The sequence below is a fragment of the Labrus bergylta genome, chromosome 1 (genome assembly GCF_963930695.1).
Source record: "Labrus bergylta chromosome 1, fLabBer1.1, whole genome shotgun sequence".
In the NCBI taxonomy this organism is placed as follows: domain Eukaryota; kingdom Metazoa; phylum Chordata; class Actinopteri; order Labriformes; family Labridae; genus Labrus; species Labrus bergylta.
In genome coordinates, this window is record NC_089195.1 from 31,918,196 (window position 1) to 31,928,195 (window position 10,000).

Genomic DNA, 10,000 nt, shown 5'->3' on the forward strand with positions numbered 1-10,000 from the left:
TATTTCCCGATCAGACCCGGAGCGCGGAGGATGTGACGTATACGGGGAATATCGTACATTTGGAAAAGAGCGTCGGTGACGTCAACAGCATCGTTTTCAACTTGAGCGCTCGGAGCGACCACACAAAAAGGGCAGAATGCTGGGCGATGTGCTTTTCCTTCAGGCGACCGCTTTCTGCTGAGAACGCTCTCTACTCATTTAATAAAAAAATAAAAAAAATATGCTAGGTGGACACGGGACCTTAACCAGTTTCTCTTTTAGATCAGTTTTTCTTAATTATATTTTCTTTCCATCATTTTGCACAAACGGATTGAAATGGTCGTCAGAAGTAAAGCTGAATGTTGGCTCCGTTTGAGATCCACATGCTGTGGTGAAGAAAACAAACAAATATCAAATCATTTCTTTCCTCATAAGCACTGACTGTACTCCATGTCTGCACTCTGCATACTCTACTAATGAAGAATCAGTGGATTCTCAGCAGGGGGGGGCGGGGATGTTCAAAAGGAGCAGAAACACCTGAGAAGTAACGTGTTGCTGAGTCGCTCCTTATTGCATCACACACCCTGTGTGGACTGAGCTAGTTAGCTAACAGCCTTGTTCTGTCTTTCTTCCCCCCTCCTCCACCCCGTGTGTACGTGTGTGTGTGTGTTTTTAATGCTGTGCGTAGAAACAAGCGTGGAGTGATTTTGGAGGAAAGATTGATAGTGAGGTGTGGAAGGCAAGTATAACGCACTCATCAAACGCCAACGAGTCTCGCTCTTTGAGTCTGTCCTCCACCCGCTCGTCGAGTGTGTGTGTGCGCTCGTGTGCATCGTGTGCTGGTGACTCACTGCCTGGAGAACGCATGTGTAGCAGACGCTTCAACACAAACCACAGCATTCAGTCATGCTTTTTAAAAAAACATTTTTATTTTTTGTTTGGCTGCAGAAACACACTGAACACGATGTTTCTTTCTTCACATATTCAGCTGAAATGTTGTCTTCTTTTACCTTCTGCTTGCACACACACACACACACACACACACACACACACACACACACTTGTGCACAAGTACGTACTACATGTGAACTTTCTCTCCTTAATGCAGCATGCCTCATTACACATAACACACCGACGCCATGTCTCCTTCCAGCTAAAAGTCCATCCACCCACACTCTGGATGCATGCTGGTTTATATACTACACAGAGGTCAAAATATTTACGTGTGGTGACTGCCAGGTTTGTGTCTCTCTCTCAGCCTCTCTCTCCCACATGTCATGTAACCAGTGAATGTTATGTATGTTGAGGTGGCGAGGCTCTGGCCCCTCTCACGGCTCCAGCTGTAACAAAGCATGACATTCCTAGGACAAGTATGATGATCTCACACACAGTTAAACATTTAAATTACAAGAGCACCTTGTGGTCATGGTTGCCACGATACCAGAATTAAAAATGTCATATGATACCAATAAAAATCAAAACGATAACGCTAGCTGGTTCCATTCCATGGCATCAGAAGAAGAAGTCGTAAACACCCGATATAGAGTAACGTCTTAACTACCAAAAGTTGTAAGCAAACTCGTGCACACTGTCTACACCTTCTTCAGAGGTAGTAACAGAGGCGAGGGGAGCACAGCGGTGTGTGTGTGTGTGTGTGTGCATGTGTGACTGTGTGTGTATGTGGAGCTCCAGCCGTGACGAGCTTCTGCGACGCTAAATCACACACCAATATTACGCCGTCGCAGAATCAATGATAGATGGGTGCTTTATTAACCCTTTGCAGGAAATGACATCGTCACAGCAGCAACTGCAATCACAGTCAAGACACCACAGAAACCTAACAAATACCATTTAGGGACAAAAATACTAAGATCTTTTTTTTTTTAAACTAGACTACAAATGTGGATTTATAAATAAAAGACATCCTAGAAAATGTGATGAACCTTTAGTGTGTAATGTATCCAGTGTGCATTGAACGATATGAATGTTCAAAGACGTCTGCAAAGGACCAGCGCGTCCTCCTGTGCTCTCCGTTTGTGAGAGACATAAATGTAACCTTTGTATCTTTGAGACGCCAAAAGGACGTAATGTAAGAACAGTCAGTATTTTTATTAGACCTTTGATTTAGTCATGAACCACCGCCGCTCACTCCCGGAAGCTTTACGTTAAAAACACGACCGGTGATATAAAAAAATGTGGCTCTGTATATTTTGAAGCTTTGTTGCTTTTCGATGCTATTCACAGTATTCTTATGGTTTCAAAACACGAGGCGTCATTTAAACAACAGTAATATGTTCTGCATTCACATGGAAACTAATATCAGCAAGAGCTGTTTAATGTCGGCACGTTAATGCTGTTGTCGTCCTCATAATGCATCTGGATCACTTTTCTGCAGTCATAAAGCACAAACAGGATCAGAGATAACCTTCCTTTTTGTCTCTTCATGATAGTTTAGTCCTGTCCGACCCAGACAACATCACAGGTTACATGTGTGAAAGAGGCTTTAGTGAAGAAGTCTGCTCGCTCTGATGATGTCACTTTGTGCAACAGGACCTGCAGGCGGCCACCGTGAACCCTGACCCCAGCCTGAAGGAGTTTGAGGGGGCTACGCTTCGCTATGCATCGCTCAAGCTAAGGTGAAATATAGAGACACACACACACACACACACACATACACACACTACCTCTGCTAGCTGTGCCTCCTTCTCCACTTGTTGTTGTTGTTTAGTCGGTTTCTTTAATCTTGTGTTTAATCAGTGTTGGAGCTAAATGAGGTCAGTCAAAGCAGGAAGTGACTTCTTGTACACAGGAAATGCCTCCATGTTCTCCATTAGTGTAATGACTGCCTGCAGCCTTCAAACACACACACACACGCGCACACACACACACACACACACACACACACACACACACACACACACACACACACACACACACAGCAGCAGCTACCGAGGCAGTGCAGCAGCTAAAGGTTCAATCTCAATCATTGTGTTTTGATGCACCAATCAGAGACATATTTACAGATACTGGTTCTGATATTTAGATTATCCTAATGAATGGTGTTGTTGTTGTTGTTGTTGTTGTTAGTTTGTCTAAGGCTACACAAAGCTGTTGTAAACTCAGCATTACATTGTGCTGGCTTCACACACAAACAGGAAGCAGCTACAGCCGTCAGGTTTTTCAAATTAAATCTTTAAAACTGAAGTGTAAGAATTTTACTTTTTCATCACAAAGAAGGAGCTGTCCCATCTCGTCTGAACGTCGTCATGGAGACGGTTTGTGGACACTTCTTTACAGTTCAGTCTGAACGTCTTTAAAGAGAGACTGAGCGAGCTGAGAATGTTTAAAGTGACCGACCATCTGATACGTCAATTACGTCAATATCGGACCAGATACCGATTCAAGATCAGATCTGTCCCGTCTCTAATTTGTGCAGCGCCAATTCATAACAAAAGTTATCGACAGAGCAGGTAGAAGACCTCACTCATTGTGATATTACCTACAAAGACCCGACAGGCATCCATCATGAGCACTGAGCAACATTTAGAAAAAGTTACAGTGAAGAGGAAGAAACCTCGAGCGGAGCCAGACTCATGATGAACGTCTGATGAAACTGTGCATTAAGATCCCCGTTAGCTTCTGTGCGAAAGCTTTGAAAGTGGGATAGAGGGAGAAGAAGGATGGAGACAAACAGAGCAACAACAATGAAATACAAAGAGTCATAATGGTCAAAGTATGAGCAGTAAGATAATAGTCTAAGTGATAATACTGCTTAACGTTTATTCACCTTTCTGTTTTAGGAACCGTCCAGCAGTGGAGGAGGAGGAGTCGAGCAGCGTCAACAGCGACCCGGAAGCAAAGGTAACGAGTCTTTTCTTCAATCTGATTTAAGCTCTTAAAGCCTGCAGGGTCCAGGGTGTGTGTGTGTGTGTGTGTGTGTGTGTGTGTGTGTGTGTCCAGGGGGGTCTCTGTAAGCTGTGGTCTTTGATTCTGTTAAGAAAACCATTCAAAAGAACCTCTGAGTTTCCAAATGTCATTAAAGTATATTTTAGATTTCTTTTTGTGTTTTTACACAAAGCAGGCTTTTGCATTAGGACATCTTTTGTGTTGCCTTTCTGAAAACTATTTTTTTTAAACACAACCTCTAAGTCAGATTGGCGAGCGTTAAAGCCTCGGTGTCATTTGGTTTTTCTCCACAATCTAAAGTAACGTCAGACTCTTATTTATTTATCTGATCGTGAATTTAAACACAGACAAAGAGAGTCAACATTCCCAGCACATGTGGCTTCGTGTGTGTGTGTGTGTGTGTGTGTGTGTGTGTGTGTGTGTGTGTGTGTGTGTGTGTGTGTGTGTGTGTGTGTGTGTGTGTGTGTGTGTGTGTGTGTGTGTCTGTTTATGTCCACAGCCTGTTTGTTTATGCTGTTGTTTATCTGCTCCTCACAGTGGTCACAGTGGCTGCCTTTGCTCTCTGTCATGTGAAACGATATCTAGACAATGCTGCCCCCTAGTGGTGTGACATGAGAAGTGCAGTTTTTTTAATTTATGTTTCACATTGTGACATTTATTACCAAGGCCTCGTAAACATTCAAAGCTAATATTCAAATGAGACATTCACAGTTTTAATGAGCGGTCAGTAAAACATCAGTCAGACGAACGCCCTGCACATGCAGATGAGACTTTTATCAGAAAATGTCAGCACAAGATATACCGTACATACATTTAGGATAAAAGTGTTTTTGATCAGCACGTTGTCTCAAGCTTCTGCTGACTGCACAAAGTCTAGCAGACATAACGGGGGGGTGAGGCAGAGACGAGCGAAGTCATCGCAGATCAGACTTGAACGCCAACAATCCGCTCGATGGCGTGCTGCTGATTGGGCCGTCTAGTCTCTGTTTCCCTCTGCGTGTTGTCTGGCACTGGTTCCCCAATCCTTAGCAACCGTGACACTGATGAATAACAGACACACACACACACACACACACACACACACACACACACACACACACACACACACACACACACACACACACACACACACACACACACACACACACTTCCAGTCAGGGCATCTGGTCCAGCAGCACATCCTGACACACACACACACACACACACACACACACACACACACACACACACACACACACACACACACACACACACACACACACACAGGTTTTGCACCTTTATTGTAGAGATGAGAGAGAGAGAGAGAGAGAGGGAGAGAAAGAGAGGGAGAGAGAGGGAGGGAGAGAGAGAGAGGGAGGGAGGGAGGGAGAGAGAGAGAGAGAGAGAGAGATATGGAGAGAGAGGGAGGGAGAGAGAGAGAGGGAGATAGAGAGAGAGAGGGAGGGAGGAAGAGAGAGAGGGAGAGAGAGAGAGAGAGAGAGAGAGAGAGAGAGAGAGAGAGAGAAAGGAGCTGAATTGCATCCATTCCAGCTGCCCAAAAACCTCCCGAGTCAACCAAAACAAATCATGAAAATCCAGACAGAGAGGACCGGCTCTCTGCAGACACAGTCACCACCACACATGTATGGAGAAGTGATGATGAGAGGCATTACCTTTGTAAAAGTCTATATACTATATATACTGACTCTGCCTTTAAACAACACTTTATCCAGATAGGGTTCTTCATGAGGGCTGGGAATCTTTGGGTGTCTCATGATTCGATTGAGAATCAATTTCCGATTCAAAACGGTTCTGGGTTCGTGATTCAAAGTCTATTTATGAATGAATACATTCTTCAGGATCTCCTCCAGTCATCTGTGAGACTGGCTGAATTTCTTGATGCTCTATTTGTACTGAGTTAAAGAGCTAGCCTCAGCACTTAGCAGGGAGTGACTGATTAGCCCAAAACATTTGATTTTTGGAAGTTATGAATTGATTTAAAATCTCAGAAAATAAGAATGTTCTTATATATCTATTCATCACAATAACATAAATTCAAACTTTGATAAGATACTAGTGAAAGTCAAACAAAACCTAAACTCCTGCACGCTGTCTTTGTTGAAGGAATATGTACTGAAAAGCTGCAAACATATTTGTGCAGTTTAGACTTCGCTCTCTGTCTTTCTCTGTTTGCACAGACTTAAGATCTGAAGTTTTTCCAAAGCTTTTCTACTTTTCTATAAAACTGATGATTCAAATCACAGAGATTGTATTCATAAGTGATAATATATGGTCTCAAAGTGTCGTACATTCTGACTTCCTTACATCCTACTCCTGCTCACACCCAAGACGAGCGTTCCCTGATTGTGTATTTTTCATTCAGTGTCGTTAAGAACACTTCCTCCACATGTTTCCTCCAGCTCACCGTCTGTCACCTCTCTTCCACTCTGACCTCTTTTATCACGGCTCTCTGGGGGGTCTGCAGAGTACTTTCTCTGAACGGACATCACATGAATACTTGATGAGTACACATGGATGTCTCCTTCTCCTCTCTCGCTCTCTTCCTGTCTATCATGTCGGCTGCCGTGACCTGTTTGGGATTAAAAGTCATGCAAAACAAACAATTTAGCCTTTTTTTTCTGAAATCTTAAAACATTAAACTTCTGGAATCTGCAAAAAGTCTCAGTGTGTGTAAGTCCTATGCTGTATATCTAACAGAATCCTGCTCCTGTGGTGTGCTTCAGTGTTTTGCAGTGCGCTCTCTGGGATGGGTGGAGATGGCCGAGGAGGACCTGGCTCCTGGAAAGAGCAGCGTCGCCGTCAACAACTGCATCCGACAGCTGTCCTACTGCAAGAACGACATCCGGGACACCGTGGGCATCTGGGGCGAGGTGAATAAGACGGACGCTTTGTGTGTGTGTGTGTGTGTTTTGGGTGTAAAATAAAGGTTGACAAGCTTTGAATACTTTGCACATGAAAGATCTTGAGAGGAGGCGTGCTTGCAGAAAAAAAGTGAAGGCAAGTCATTAAAAAATGTGAAATAAAAAGGTTAAGGCGGAACAGAGGGAAGTGGAACAGAAGTTAGCCAGGGCAAACGTCTTCTTTAATGCATGTCAAAAAAAAAAAGATGGAGGGAGAGAGGGGAAGAGGAGGAGAAGAAAGTGGAGCAATGTTATGAAGTCTGTGCTCTCTTTGCTCTGGTTGTGTTTAATGTGGAGCGACAGACTAGAAGGAAACAGAGAGAGAGAGCTTCATCCCTTTTTCAATTTGCCTTTTATCTTCCAGCCCCCTCTTATAAAGGGTTGATCATTTATTTAGAGACACGCACACACAGTGGGAAAAAAAAAAAAGAAAAATCAACACACACTTTATCAGCAAGAAAAAGAAAAAAAAAAGCGCCTGACCTTTGGAAAAAAGACGACTTCTTCTCTCAACGTCTCGAGCTGCAGGAAATGAGGATTGCATGTTTTTAGAAATGACATCTAAAGAATTTTGTGTGTGTGTGTGTGTGTGTGTGTGTGTGTGTGTGTGTGTCTGTGTGTGTGTGTGTGTGTGTGCGCGCGCTCAGGGGAAGGACATGTACCTGCTGCTGGAGAACAACATGTTGAACCTGGTCGACCCCATGGACCGCAGCGTGCTTCACTCCCAGCCAATCGCAAGCATCCGAGTGTGGGGCGTCGGCCGGGACAACGGCAGGTCAGTCACTGCAACTTTTTTTTAATCCCTTTAAAAAAAACAAAAAGAAACCAGCTGTTTGATTTGTAATAAATCACGAGTGTGTCAGATGTCGAGTTGTGATTTCTCAAGATGGAAATCCCGCTCAGAACAGCGTTAACATTTCTGTGAATTCCACTTATTAAAAAGTTTTAATTGATCAATTAGTCGCCAGTGTGGATGATGCATGGCGCGCACACTCGGGCGGGGGGGGCGGGGGGGAAGGTCAGGGTATCAATTGAGGGCAGCAGACGGGTTGTCGCGGTGATGGGCAGAGGAGAGGAGTTAATGATTGATGATGAAGGATTGCTAATGAAAGATTAATTCATCTGTACAAAGGAGAGCATGAGAGGGAGACCGGCCTTTTTTATTCTCTCTCTCTCTCTCTCTCTCTCTCTCTCTCTCTCTCTCTCCACCTGACCATCCGTCTTCCTGCTTTCACCTCGCTGAGCTCAGCACGGCGGGGGGGCGTCCCAAAAGACAAAATTGACACACTCGGTGCAGAGCATCTCCTCAATTTGACGTCTAATATGCTCCATGTGTAGATACAAGTGAAGGAAGACTTGCTGCATGTATGGAGGGTAAAATGAATCGTAGTAGCGCTGGGTGACCACTAGGGGGCACCCTGCACTGCTGCTGCTGCGTGCAACAAGGAGAAACTGAATGTAGGTTATCAGGCAGCGCTGGGTGAGGTCGTTACCTGCTCCATCGTTTGCCTTAGCATGTGCTTAACACACGCTCACATGCATGGATATGAGTGCACACTGGGGAGGCTGAAAGCTCTCAGCATTTACAGGACGGTAGCCCCCTCCCCTCCTCCTCCTCCCTCATGCACACACCTACACAAAAACACACACATGCAGCAGAGTCAGGTACAGTGTGTCTATCACATAGAGGTATACAGCCTGTGTGTTTTCTGAGTTCTTAACCTTCATTTCTGTTATCTACATCTACAAATAAGAGCAGAGGAGGAGCAGTGGGAATACCTCAGCTGCAGCAAAGAGAGGAGGAGGAGGAGGAGGAGGAGATGGTGAGGGGTTGGCTGAGGAGGAGGAGGAGGAGGAAAGTGGGGTTTTGGCAGAAGAGAGGGAGAGTAAGGCGAAGAGGCTGCCAGAGAGGGGGGAGGTAGGTGGTATGGTTAGTGCTCAGTAGTTGTGGAGCAGACAGGGTGAGGAGTGTGAGTGTGTCGCGTCTGCAGTATCACCAGGAAATAGACGGTGTGATGTGATGTGATGCCACCACACAACGAGATAACCTTCTGAAACCACTGTGAGTACCTTTGTTTTCCTGATTGTAAGGAGAGGACTTGTTCCTGTTTTTGTACAATCAGGCCTCGGTCTCTTGACGGTGATGATGCTGAGCAGGAGTGTTTTGTTTTTTTGTTTTTTTGGGAGGAGGAGGAGGGGGAGGTTGAATTTTACTGCCGGTGTGGGCATGTAACTGAGAAGAGTAAAAACAATCGAGGAGCTTGTTTGAGGTGAAAATACAAGAGGAGAAGTTGGTGGAGGAGTTATGTTTGTCTGAAGCTCCAAAACAGTGAGATGTGAAGCGGCTCTACACTAACATATAAGTGTCATCATCATGTTTCTTCATGATGTTTAAAATCTTACCTGCTGCATTTTATATGTCGAATGTGGGAAAACAATATCACCTGGAACATCTGCAGAAATTAGGTTTTCAGTGTTATGTTGTGTTTTACTGTTTGATCTGAACATGTACAGGTAAGGATTCCCCTCTCTCTCTCTCACACACACACACACACACACGCACACACACACACACACACACCTCATGATTGACAGAAACGGTAATGTCAGTATAAGTACGGTACACCCCTCTCTCTCTCCTCGTGTGCAGTGAAAGTCATTATCGCCTCGTGGGGGGGGGGGTTACAGCAACCTTGACATTTTCAGGGGCGTCTGCATGATGATAAGATGATATTGGAAGTGAGATATCACTCCTTTTACCTTTTTTTTTTTGGTGTCCTCTCTACCTCCCTCCCTCTCTCTCTCTTTTTTTTCTTCTGACTTTTATCTCCTCTCCTCGATCTGCTGCTGTATTCTGCTGTCGTCTGTACTCTTTTATCTTCCTCCTGTACGTTCACTTCCAATTTCCTCTCTCGTTCTTTCACTTGTCTTTCTTGCTCCTCTGACTTCTTCTCCCCCTGTTTCTTCTTTTTTTTTTTTTGAAGCACGTTTTTTTTTAAATTTCTTATAGGGAACACAAAACAACTGGGAGCCAATTAAACGTTTTAAATCCATCCATCTCTGTCCTTCTTCTCATCCCTCTTTTATTTACCTTCTTGACATACTCAGATTCTCAGGCTGCTGTAAGCTACATTTAGATCAGGATACAACCTTCAGAGGCTGAAGTGTATTTGTGAATGAACGAAGGAAATCTCCTCAAATTCACAGAAAAGAGG

The 10,000-nt window shown here is 44.3% G+C and overlaps 1 protein-coding gene across 1 annotated transcript in view; it reads left to right on the forward strand.

The window, feature by feature from the left end:
* Nucleotides 1-10,000, forward strand: part of LOC136180332 (amyloid beta precursor protein binding family B member 2-like) — a 37,465-nt gene that overhangs the window by 12,595 nt on the left and 14,870 nt on the right. Inside the window, 5 exon segments of the mRNA XM_065959287.1 lie at nucleotides 668-718; nucleotides 2,530-2,615; nucleotides 3,780-3,840; nucleotides 6,609-6,755; nucleotides 7,433-7,560. Coding sequence (XP_065815359.1) covers nucleotides 668-718; nucleotides 2,530-2,615; nucleotides 3,780-3,840; nucleotides 6,609-6,755; nucleotides 7,433-7,560 — 473 coding nt within the window.